At 42.5% G+C, this 13336-nt stretch overlaps 1 protein-coding gene across 3 annotated transcripts in view; it reads left to right on the top strand.

The window, feature by feature from the left end:
- Positions 1-13336, top strand: part of LOC131232786 (myosin-17-like) — a 46440-nt gene that overhangs the window by 11277 nt on the left and 21827 nt on the right. For all 3 annotated transcript variants that reach the window (XM_058229268.1, XM_058229270.1, XM_058229269.1), the window contains one exon: positions 11167-11295. In XM_058229268.1, the coding sequence (XP_058085251.1) occupies positions 11167-11295 (129 nt within the window). Of the gene's footprint in view, positions 1-11166; positions 11296-13336 lie in introns of those variants that run through there.

Raw genomic sequence — 13336 nt, 5'->3', positions numbered from 1 at the left:
TCATGTGTCAGTCTCTCTAATCTGTTTAGAACGCCCTTCGGGCACTTAAAGAGGGATAGGTGCTTTGCTGAGTAAATGTCCGAGGAGATTTGGGACGGAGGAGGGTGTCTTTTGGAGGGAGACTATCACTAACAAGTATGGGTGTTTTGAGGGAGAGTGGTGTATCAAGGAATCCTCCATATATAGAGCCTTGATGATTTGGAAAGGGATTGCCTTAGTGAAGTCTAAATTCTTTTAAGGGATTGGTTTTGTCCTTGGAAATGGGGAGAAGATTCACTTTTGGGAGGACACTATAGTCGGTGAAGCGTCATTGCAAGCTACATTTTTTAGAATGGTCCGGTTATTTACAACTCGTAATATTGCAGTGGTACGATGATTCTTCATCTGTGGAGATACCGTCGTATGGTTGCCCCCATGTCGTGATTTTTTGAGTGAGGAAGACATTGAGGAGTTAGAGCGGCTGCTTGATCGCATCCATTTGTGCAACTCGATGATTAGGAACTGGATAGTATGGTGTGACATAAGGAGAAATTAGGGTGTTCTTCTCTCTAATCCTTCTATTGTGTACTTCTGGAGCGAGGGAGGGGTGGTGTGTCCGAGTAAATGCGGTATGTGTGGTCCTATGGGCCCCTTTCGAAGATCGTGGCTTTGGGTGGCTAGTCAGGAGGGAAAGGGTTTTGATTGTGAATAATCTTTAGAAATAAGCAAATGGTGATTTTCGATATTTGCCTTGTGTGTATTGCAAATGCCGAATCGATCAATCATCTTTTTATTCAGTGTCCGCTTGCGTATTGGGCATGGGTGGATTTCTAAGGAGCTTTAACATTTCCCTGGGCTATGCCAAAGTTAGTTGGTAATCTTCTTTTGGCTTGACTTGTGCGGGAATTAGGAACCAAGAGGGCTATATGGAGGCTTGCTTACTGGTAGTCCTATGGGCGATATGGGAAGAAAGGAATGGCAAGTATTTTAGAAATATAAGCAACAATGTGGAGCGTGTCATGTTGATGGTGATGGGACTTGTAAATAGTTAGCGCCATCTCAGTGCTTTTCTTTTAAAAAAAAAATAATCACTTTTACCTTTACAAAACATAAAAATAAAAATAAAAGTATATAAATGAAATATAAAAAAATTAGGCTAGCAATAAGTGTAGCTCAAAAACCTCTTGGTTCTTGATGCTAGAACCCTGGTGATGATTTTATATAGGCTCTCGATCAAGCTGATGGGTCTGAAGTCTTTTACATCCTCTGCAAGTAACTTCTTCTTAGAAATCAAGACGATGAATGTAGCATTCACATCCCTGCCCATGAGACCTTGACCGTAGAATTTGTTGAAGACCTCCATTAAATCACCCTATAAGATCTCCCAATGTAATTGATAAAAAACAAGCAAGTAACCATCCGGTCATGGGGCCTTGTCTCATCGGAGGTTGAATAATGTTGCCTCTACCTCCTGAAGAGAAGGATTCCTCCATAATTCTAGCTTCATCAACAAACATGGCACTAAATTGAGTTCCTTCTAGAGTCGAACAATGATTGAATATATCAGAATATAGCTCGGAAAAATGATTCACAAATGCCACACAAATCTTTGACTTCTTTGACTCTGAGAGCTCCATGTTGCCCAATTTGATAGAATCAATACGGTTTGATTTGCATTGAGTGTCAGCCGTTTTATGGCATTATGATTTATTCTTGTCACCCACTTTGATCCGTTTCAATCTCAAAAATATTTCGTCCCTCAAAAGCCATCTTTTTAACTCTTAATTTCAAATTGGAAATTGTGACTCTCACTCGTCCTAAGTCACTCCTTGTCATCCTTGGCTCTGTTGAAAGTCATTCTCTCTTTGAACATACTATCTTGGTCATGGATGATGTTGTCAAAGACGTCCTTATTCCAATCTTTCAACCTCCCTTTCAACATCTTCAATTTGGAGCTAAATCTTCTCTTAGCTTTACCAGAATCTTGGAAAGAAGACCACTAACCCTTCGTAGTTTTGTGGACATTCGGATGTTGTGCCCGCATGTTCTCAAATCAAAACGTCTTTGGTGTCACGCCTCAAACTCGGGAACTGGGCTCACAAAATTTTCGGCCGCTGAATCCAGTGCCGACAACCTCCGTAGTACCCTATTCTTAGCTCTTAGCTCCCATACGCCAGGTTCCGATCCTGAGATTCTACAAGGAGGATTTTCAGGGTGATTTTTTTTTTTTTTGTAAAGGAGTATAACCACAAGTGTACCCAAGTCACAAAACATCATCCCCACATATTTACTAATATAATCTTTGAGTACAATGCTGGAAATGGAAATACAAGATGTAATCAAAACTTAAAAGAACAAGTTCATGATCTGGGCTTAATGCTGCTGATACGCTCTAACATTACCTGCAGCATAAACCAACGCGCATAAGCTTCCTAAGAGCTTAGTAGAGTGCGTGTGTGTGTGCACATAATGCATATGACAATAAGACAAATATCAAAGTATGCAGAAGATGATAGATGGCTAAACTGCCAAGTCCATGAATGTTGTTAGCTATACCAAAGCTATGCAATGCAAGGCCTATGTGGCTGAATGTCATATGTTAGGGACGTAACGCAAAACGTACCAATCCTCAATTAGTCCACATATCAGTACAGTTCGTATTTGGAAACATCACCGGCGTCTAGTACACTCCAACACTGATTGCTGCCCTATCGCGTGTATGACCAAGTGAGTGGAAGAGACTTCACTATCCGCCTTGCTAGTGCTATGCCAATGCCCATCCAACTCGTCGATAGCAGACCCATTTATGAGCTGGTCAAACTTAACCTAGCTTACGACTCCCTACCCTTGGGCGGATAAGGTCACACTCTTTTTCAACCGACCACGACGTAGTGGGAGACGTGGCCTACTAGTATTTGGCACTCGGGCGCTCATGTCATATTCTCGGTCTCGACATTGAAGCATCCTACTGGTATCACAAGGGTTTAGGGACTTTCACCCAAGGACATCCATAACGCCCTAATGCTAGAATAGATATTTCTGGTATCCAATCTGGCCATCCACGATATGCCTGTGGAGGCCACAACCCTGATGTTGCTAAAGTGTAATGTGATCGTGACATACAAGATGTGAAATGCATGGGTCATACCATCCAAGTCATGCACCAAATCCACGCGTACCGCACGATCATGTGGGGCAACCCTATCTCATATGGGGTCCCCTAAGTATCTCAAGCCGAAAGGTGTATGCTATGATCAATCGTCATCCACAACATGCATACAAATGATGCATATGGGCATATAAGCAGGCATAATATCATTACACTAAGCATGTTATTAGTGTGTCCTATCAAGCCAAGTACACTAGCATGTTATCCAACATATTAGGCGATAATCGGCCTTAATTGGCACATCATATACAGAGATTGGGACCCGAACAACAAGCCCCACTAGAAATGTAAAGGTCTATGTGGCATGGCCCACTTGAGACTAGAATCGGTCCCATACTTGGGCCCACACACATAAAGGAGATAACAAAACAGATGTACGGTTTAGATAGAACATATATATCAAGGTGGAACCATGGCGCCCCCCACCCCCCCTCTCCCCTCAATCAGGTTGGATAACAATTAAATATTACAGTGAGCCTAGGAAGATTTCCAATGGCAGGCACTCAACCACTCTGATTTCATGATGTGGCCCACTTAAATCCAAGCCCTGCACCCTACCAAGATGGATGGTAGGGTAGACAACACATCCCCCCAGGTGGGACCCTAAAATGGGCTCCACAGCCCCTAGTGGGCTAAGAAATAAACATCAGAGGCCTAAGGAAACTTTTAACAATAGACATCATTGCCCTCATTGTTTCCTATGGCATGACCCACCTGATATTTGGATTGGCTAGATTTTGGGCTCCTAGCCTAAAATGATTTGGCAAAATAGATGGGCGACATGGATGAAATACATGCACCATGGTGGGTCCCACGAGTGGGCCCCCACTCCCCCTGGTGGGCGTCCGCCCACCCTCTAGACGCTGCAACAACACCAGTGCTTGGGTTTAACTTTTTTATTTACATATAATATATTTTTTGAATTCCACCATCGTGGTGGGGCCCATTTGGACGATCCGATCCATCCATCGGATGGGCTAGCTTGAGAGGAGTCTAGTAGGCTTTGACTATGACTGATTGAGACGAACAGGATGGTGGCCCTTAGAATATTTCAACATACATGAATTGTTCCCCTTCGTGAGGTCCACTCAAGACTTAGATATGGCTCATTTTTCGGCCCATGGCCTAAAATCATCTGGAGAAGATGGTGGACGACGTGGATTAAACATATACAGCAAGGTGGGGTCCACGACTGGGACACCCCCCACCCACGTCTGTTGGCTGACGTGAGGGGTGCTCCCAGCCCTCACTGTCGCCTCTGGTGTGGTCCACCTAATGGTTGGATCGTCCTGATATTTGGGCTCTAGGGCTAAAATGAGTCGGGAGACATATGAATGGTGTAGATCTAAGAAATAAATCATAGTGGGTCCTATGAGTGGAAACTCACTCTCCCAGCTCATGCAGAGGGCGTCAAGGATGCTGGGCTTTTCATCCCAATGGTTTGCTATGGTGTGGACCACTTGAGATATGGATCGACTTAAGCTTTAGACTCAGTGGCCAAAATGGTATGGATAATTTGATGGACGGAGTGGATGAAACATATGCATCATGTGGGGCCCACGACTGGAGGCCCCACCCTGCCCCTATCTTGCCTTGTGTCTGGATGCTGGACAGTTCAACGTCTCTGACATTGTGAATGTCCAGCGTCTGGAATCTTATTATATGTGTTTTTTATTTCTAATTGGCATGAAGGTGGGGTCCATGCAAGATATCTACATCGTCCATTAGATTGACTAACTCATGGTGGGCTAAGGAGCCTTGGATCACATCAATTTTGATGCCTTTCCACCATCCAAATTCGTTGTCCAGATCAACATATTAAATGGAAAATAAATATCACGGTGGGCCACACAAAGTGGTCCACGCTGTGACAGCATGCGGGGCACACTCTCCACCAGCATGGCCCACTTGTGGGCCCTGCAATATTTTAATTTTAAAAGAAGGAAAAAGAAAGGAAAGGAAATAAAAGCAAGGAATGAGATCCGCTACTTGTGGGCCCCTCGCCACTATGGGGTCCACCATACAATCTATACATGATCAAGGTGGGCCTCACCCTTGTGGGTCCACCAAAATTGACAGATCACAAAGAAAGGGAGGGTCTTGATCCTCTCATGCGCTCACTTCAAAGGATGAACGGTTGGATCAGCTTGGATCGGCGATCGGATGGTTCACCAAGCTCCTCTCCACCCCTAATCTTCTTTAATCTCTATTTTCTCCTCTCTCTCTTACTGTCCTGATCCCTCCTAATTCTCTCTCAAGCTCTCCCTCTTTTCTCTTAATCTCTCCCTAATCTTTCTTTCTTTTCTTTCTCTTGTAATCTCTCCCCAATTCTGTCTAATCTTTTTCATTCTTTCTCTTAATCTCTCTCTACTATTGCTAGAAAATGGTAGAAATGAGAGAGAGTTAGGGAGTTTTGTGGTAGAACTTTTAGGATAGGGAGGGAATAAGAAGAAGATGGAAGGGTAAAATGGGGAGAAAAAGAAGGAAAGAATGATAGCTAAGCATGTGTAAGGGCATGGGTTGCATGAGCTTGTTTGACTAGAGAGAGAGAGAGAGAGAGAGAGAGAGAGAGAGAGAGAGAGAGAGACATGAGTGATGGATGGCTTGATTGATGGATTGGTGGATTGATTGATTTGACAACATTGAGATTTGTGCAAGTGGGGCTTGCATGCGTTGCGCGGCCCACCTCGGATTGTGTCCAAACTGCAACTTCTAATCTAGGGGTCATGATGGGGTGTGCTGCATGGCGTTGGAATTGTAGATCCCGTGCGGTCGCTAGGATACAAGTATTGAGGTGTTGTAGTGCTAAAATAGGGTCGCTATCAAACTCGTCGATCTGGTCTGCTAGGAACATGCTAGAGTCGAAGTTGAGGCATACGGAAGGTTTCATGAGGTTACAGGTCTTACATTTAGACCCCATCTTTCCATAATAGAGTTAAGGCATATGCGTTTGTGGTTAGAACATGGCCTAGGTAGCACCTTGAGATATGCCTTTGGAAATATATCTTCAAAAGGAATTTGTCTAGTTTACTCGAGCAAACATTGTTTGGCCAGGTAAATTTTTGCCTCTGGAAATAGTTCTTCGAAAGGAATTCGTCCATTCTGCTGGAGCAAGCACTATTAAACCAAGTAAATTTTCTGCCCTGAAGAGGAATATTGGTAAGCTCCTGTCTTGCTAAGAAATCTTCAAAACCTTCTTGCTTGTGACTTAGGACCCTCTTCTTGTGTGAAAAATTGATGATGTTGAAGTGACCACCCATGCACTATGGGACATTTCATAGGTTCAAAATTCCTTTTAGCTTTACTCAAAATGTTGGTCTCAAATTTGTCAAGTTTGGACCATGTACCACTGTTAAACCCTAACTAATGTTGCATTGCAACATCTTGAATAAGATGGAGATAGACCTTGCCCGATCCCTATGTCAACTTTGGCCTATATGGAAAGATTCTAGATGTTAGATATGTTTGATTGACCCACAAATTCATAGCTATATTGGTGGTTGCCCAACGTCTCGCAAACTTCAACAAAGGAAAAATCTCTTCTTTTTTTTAGAATAATTATCTACCTTGGATCGTTTGACCATATTTTTAACTGCAATCCTCTTAATTTCACTGCCCAACCCACGACTGTTCCAAGAAGCAATAATTATTTAAGAATAAGCTCCAGGGATGGCCCTTCCCAATTTACCCACTTTCCTTGCCTCCTACTATCCTAGTTAATCGACGATTGAAGATTCTTGAACTCTTAGGCACTTTTAGGCTTCTGGATGCTATCATTTATACTGGTTGGTTCCTCATCTAAGAGATTTTCCTCCTCCCCTTCTATATTTAACCCCAAAATATTTTGCCATTTTTTATCCCTTTTTTTTGGACCTTGGATGAAATCGAAGCCGCATTGGCACCCAAAGTAAACATCTTGCCATGACTGACAACTACCAAACGATTTCAGTGGCTCTTCCTCCCTGACACATTGAAGCTCAGTGCAGGGTGGCTCAATAGTCCCTACCTCATGACATAACGAGCCAATTATTGCTTGATCGGCTGCTACTACATGGGTCTCTATTTGAGAGCTATGTTCCATCACTTGCTCCACTCAGTTCCTTGATAGGGCTGTTAATGGGCCAGGTTGGCTTGTCAGGCTTTCGGGCATCGCCTGCCTTGAGTCGGGCTTCGGTTTGAGTATCAGGCCCGAGGGCCGAGGTCGGGCTTAAAATTCAGGCGTGTTTCTCAATCGGGTCGGCTTGGACTGTGTACAACAGACTGTCAGTCTAGCTCGGCCCTACCCATTAGGGTTTGTAAGGGTAATTTTGTAATATACACTTTATAAAAATCCTCAAAATCCTCATTTACTCACGTTACTGCTCCTACCCACACCCCGCCTCTTTCTCTCTCTCTCTCTCTCTCTCTCTCTCTCTCTATATATATATATATATATATATGCTCCAATCGGACCAACCCTCGGGCTCAGGCTGGACTATTTTGGCTTGTCGCTAGCCCGGGCGGTAGAGGTGTCAACGGGTTGGGTTAGGGCTGGGCCAATCTGTGTCCAAGCTTGGCTCATATTCGTCAACGTATGCCCAAACCCGACTTAGGCCCATACGGGCCAAAATAGTCTACCCCAAGCCCAACCTCAAATGCATATATAGGGCCCGACTTGTGCCCGAACTCAACCATTCCCAGACAGAGGGAGAGGCATCATTAAAGAACGGTGGGGCTTGCTGACTGAGCGGTTTGGATCTTGTACACGTGCACAAGGGTACATAAGATGGATCAATAGAAGAAAGGTGTACCTTGGTTTTGGTCTGGTAATGGCCGAATCTTCTTTGTGTGAGGGGTCGCCAAGTTGCATCATTTCCTTTGTTGTGTTGTGCAGTCAAATGACTCAAATCACTTCTCTTTTGGCACTTTACTAGTCACCAAGGACATATCAACAACCATCACTCCACCATTAGCTGCAGCTGCTGCTGTTGTGCCATGGCCCACCTCGCCTTCCTGTGTTGAATTCCACAGGCATTGCAAAGTGACTGCACCCTGAAGTAGTAGTAGGAGATGAAGAGGCACTATTTGTGTGTATGTAGTAGGAGATGAAGAAGCACTATTTGTGTGTGTGTGTGTGTGTGTGTGTGTGTGTGTGTGTGAGAGAGAGAGAGAGAGAGAGAGAGAGAGAGAGAGAGAGAGAGAGGGGCATTAAGAGGGATGGGTTGTACATTTTGGAAAAGAGGGAGAGATTTTTGGTTTAAATTTTGAATTTTTGAAAAAGCCAACGGTCTAGGTTGACAAACTTTTGGACAGCTAAGTCCAAGCTCGGTCTGCTTAAGAAACATGCTCGAGTATTAAGCCTGAACCCGGCCCTCGGGCCTGTTGGGCCAGCTCGACCCATTGACACCCCTACCAGGTGGGCTTGGGTCTATGCCGAACAATGCGGGCCAGGCTTGGACAAAGCTTGGGATGGCTGTAACTTGGCTTGTTGACCCTTATTCCTTGATGACGAGTTCCCTTCGATTGCTGAAATTGAACCCCTAAGACCGGAAGCGATGTATGACTGCATGGACTGAGTGGCCCAATCTGTTGTGATTGCCTCCAAAAGTCAGTCGCCATGGCTTCTGAATCACATCCTTTTAGAATGATTGTTCTACCCAAGTTATTGAAGGGGATATAAAAACCTTCTCTATTGACCCTTGTATTGGCAAAACCACCTTTTGATACTAGGGCTGTAGGCATAAGGCTTGAAACTCCATTGGAATCATGGCAGTATCTGTATGCCACGTGTGGCTAATCTCTATCACAATTGAGATGACCATGAACTTTCTGAAAGGGAGTAGAATGGATGGCTCTTCTTGAATCCGAGCCTTTCAATAAAGTTGAATGTAGACAAGCGAATATGTTACTCACCTGGGGCTCTTGTGGTGGATTTGAATGTTTTGTAATCCACTGGATCGGTGTCATCTATGCCTTCCTTTACATAAAAATTCTCAGGTTTGTTGGCAGGTTACTCTTTTGGCCTTTTGAAATGTATACACCCTTTGTTGCTTGATGAGTTGTAACCGTACATCCTCCCTGCTCTCCTGGTTGAATAGAGTTGAATGTAGACAAGTGAATATTTTACTCACCTGGGGCTCTTGTGGTGGATTTGAATGTTTTGTAATCCACTGGATCAGTGTCACCTATGCCTTCCTCTACATAAAAATTCTCAGGTTTGCTGGCAGGTTACTCTTTCGGTCTTTTGAATGTATACACCCTTTGTTGCTTGATGAGTTGTAACCATACATTATCCCTGCTCTCCTGGTTCCCTCCAGCGACACGTCAATCATCTTCCATAAAACGATAGTCGTCCGGAAACAGTGTCCGGAGTATGAGAGTTTGTGAGATGCTGTTGTGACTGCCACTATCTTGTAACCCTGGTCATCACCTCAGGGGCTTTAAATATGGGATGACCAGATACACCTGCCCTCTGGCCTTTAGCTCGATCATTTGCCCCAGATTAATGCCAATGCTGGGAGGGATCTTGGCTTTGGCGAAAGGAAGAAGCATCTCTCCTGAGACAGCAGGATAGATGTCCAGGATTTTCCCATAGCGAGAAGCAACAAAGGCAATAAGCCAATAACTGAGTCAGTCTAGGCTTGTCAAGGGATGCCATAGATCCTAATCTAGATGCCTGTATTTACGGCAACAATAAGGGGTCCATTCTGCACTTCCGATATTGTGGTCCTTACTGCTAACTACTGTCACCACGATTCCGCCAAGAACATGCTTAAGTCTATCAATTTCGTTTGATTTGTGGCTATTTTTTTTCCCCTTCTTCATTTATGATTCTAAACATTCCAAGTTCCTGTAAAGATGTTTCTGAATTAATTTCTATGTTTTAGTGAATAATGAATATCCATACGTTGTCTTTATTATTATTATTATTATTATTATTATTATTATTATTATTACTATTATTATTTTTAATAACGTTTCATATAGATGCTTCATTGTATAACTCTGCTTGTCAGCGATTAGGGCTGGCATTGGGTTGGGTCGGTTTGTGGGCCAACAAACCTGACCCACTTAAATGATGCTTACAGGCTGGGTTTCAGGTCAGGTTTGGGTCAGAAAATGTGGCTCATTTGAGTAAACAAACTGGCGGGGCGCAGTTGACCCTAAGAAGATGAGAACCACCACCACCACCACCACCATCACCACCACACACACAAACACACTGTATGTAAGTGTATTTATATGTACATATATAAGTAAACAAGTGCTTTACAGCATGTGCTCGCTTTAGGAAGTTTGCAAAAGGTTTCCAATGCAGTTTTAGTAAGCTGGCCGTGCCGGGCAGGCCTTGGGCTTGAGATTCTAGTCATGGGTTGGGTGTGGTCATGTCATTCCGGATCACTGATTGGGCTTGGGCCCGGATTTTGGGCCTGTTCAGTAAACGGGTCACTCTCAGGCTGATCCAGCCTGAACCCGACGCATTGCTATTCTAGTAGCAATGTGCTGGCTGGTCCCAAGCGTGGGCAGTCAGTTGGGGAATTTTTCCATGCAATGATGATAAAGCCAACCCCAATTAGCGGGGTGGCTGATGGTGACCATTCAGAAGATGCTGAGGTGCTTCTGCTCTTTTCTTTTTAGAAATACACTTTTAAGATTTCACTTAAAAGAAAGAAAGAAAGAAAGAAAGAAGTCTCTAAAGCCTGAAACTACTGATTTTGGACACATTAATTTTTTTTGGAAGGGAAACCCAAAGTTGGATTTTTATTGAGTTTTGCACTGAAGAATAACAGCCTAGTGTGATGATTTATGCTTTTCCTTCAGCATTAGGTAAATAAAGTTTGAAGTAGTTATGGGTTGTGCAGGTTTTGCAGTCATATACTAATGGATGCTCGAATAGTTTAAGTTATGCTAATTGTTTCTTGTACATTAATTGATCATGTTATGTAAACATTGTGGATCACCTTCTACCATCTGTTGAAATATTGAATTTTTTTAGCTGTGAACACATGACAGAATTGTGATTACACTTGCTACTGCAGGCAGCTCCTGTCAACATTGTTGTTGGTTCTCATGTATGGGTTGAAGATCCAGTGTTGGCGTGGATTGATGGAGAGGTTTTCCGGATCAATGGTCATGAGGTCCATGTGCATACTACACATGGAAAAACGGTACGTATGCTATCTTTGAGGTTGTTATGTTTCCTCTCTCTTTTGATGATAGAACCTTAGTAATGCCTGAGAAATAGCTACTATGGATAAAAAGTAGTTCACAATACAGCATCACTTTTTTGTGTATTATTTTCAGATAGACATTCACCTATCCATGGGTTTTTTTTCCCCCTTTTTAATTCTTCAAGCCAGATAAGCTCTAGTTGATTATCTGGAGTTATTATGTGCTTTGATTGGTTAGAGCGGACTCTAATTCAAGATTTTTCCCTTAGCATACAGATTTATTCTTCGCCTAAGTCAATATTTTGGTGTTCTTACGCCCCCATTCATCAATCTTTTTGGAAAAATTATCCACACGAATTCCTGCTATCAACATATCGCTGTATACTTCCTCAAGAAAAATATTGTGCATTAGAAAGGCCTACCTGTTATCGTTTTTATCATCCAATTTAACATAAATAGCCTGCACTGAAGCTGCGGTTGATATGAACTGGGTTTAAGTAGATGGATACTAAAAATCCAAAAAAGTTTGAAATTCAACTACATAAGATCCAAAGTAACATGAAATTTGTCCTAAAAAAGCAGTTTATGGTAAAAAATGGATGAGTTCAATTAAAAGCAGAATAGAAAAACTTATGTTTCCTTTAAACCCCCTAACTTCATATGTGCTGAAAAAATCTGAAAGAAAAACCAGAATGACTTATTAGGATTTTGTTGGTAAACTATGGTGGAGTTTTTATTTCGAATCTCCACCAAACATCCTGATATCAATCCCTATAGCTTCGTAGTATAGTGCTCTAATGGTTCCTTTCGGCCTTCAAAAGAGAAGCCTCGTGAGTTGGACAGATTGAGCCTAGAAAATAGATCTAACTTTTACAAGTTTCAGTCCTGTATGCTTCAGAACACCACAAGGTGTCATTTGGCATCCTAGAATCTGGAAATTACTTACGAATTCAATTCCAGGAATTTGATTCCATGAGAATTTCATTCTATCAATCATACTTGACAATCTGGAATTTGTGGAATCCAGAAATTGTGTTTGGATGGTGGGAAAGAATTACTACGAATTCTACTGTCTATATTCACAGTAGGGTGAGCTTGAAGCGGCAATTTTCATCAACTATGCCAACTCCACATACATGTGTGGCGTACAAGACAATCATTGTGTTGGGCCCATGGTAAGGTAGTGTTGGCTAAAAAATTTGGCAATTCCAATCATCAGCTGGGCCACAAAGTGAGCCTACTAATTTTGTAATTCGAGCTAAAACCACATATGTTCATGAAAGAGTTTGTTGAAGTTCAGAATTGCAAGTACGAAGCCTTTGTCTTTTTCCTTTTCTTTTTCTTGGTACATTGAAGCTTTTGTCTACCGCTTTGGTCCATTCAAACTTCCTTTCGCTTGCAATCAGTAGTCTGTGAAATAATAGTGCTGAAATTTTGAATAAATCTTCAGTGAAATGTTGCCAAGCCATGAAAAGAACAAACTTTCGAGAGAGTTTATGGCGTGGGCCACTCTGTAATTGCCTTGATATTCTTTTAGTTATCCTTGATTCCTTTTGCAGACACAATATACCCCCAAAACACAATATTATCAACAAGGAAGGAGCCCTTTTTCAAGTTAGAATATAGGGCTCCCTTCATAACACATCAATTATTTTCGATAAATGATCAAGGTGATTAGATGAATCAGGATCGAAAACAAGAGCATCGCCTAGATTAGCAACTAGAAACTTCCCCCTGGAGGGATGGAGTACCTCTACCATCAACCTCGTGAAAGTACTTGGTGCATTTGGAAGGCCGAATGGCATCAGTAGCTACTCATATAACTTATCTCATATTTTAAACAACGTCTTCCAATCATCCCTAGGTTGGATGCAAATATGATGGCATCTAGTTGGTCGATGTATGAAAAGATCTTTGCTCGGTGTAGCATTTCTGACATATTATCCAAATGCAGAATAGGAAACAAATACTTGATAGTAGCCAGGTTGATCGCATGACTATCCATACACCTTCCAAGATCCATCTTTCTTTAAGAGTT

This window comes from Magnolia sinica, chromosome 18 (genome assembly GCF_029962835.1).
Source record: "Magnolia sinica isolate HGM2019 chromosome 18, MsV1, whole genome shotgun sequence".
In the NCBI taxonomy this organism is placed as follows: Eukaryota; Viridiplantae; Streptophyta; class Magnoliopsida; order Magnoliales; family Magnoliaceae; genus Magnolia; species Magnolia sinica.
The sequence above is the reverse complement of the archived record's forward strand: the minus strand, read 5'-3'. Positions and strand labels throughout refer to the sequence as shown.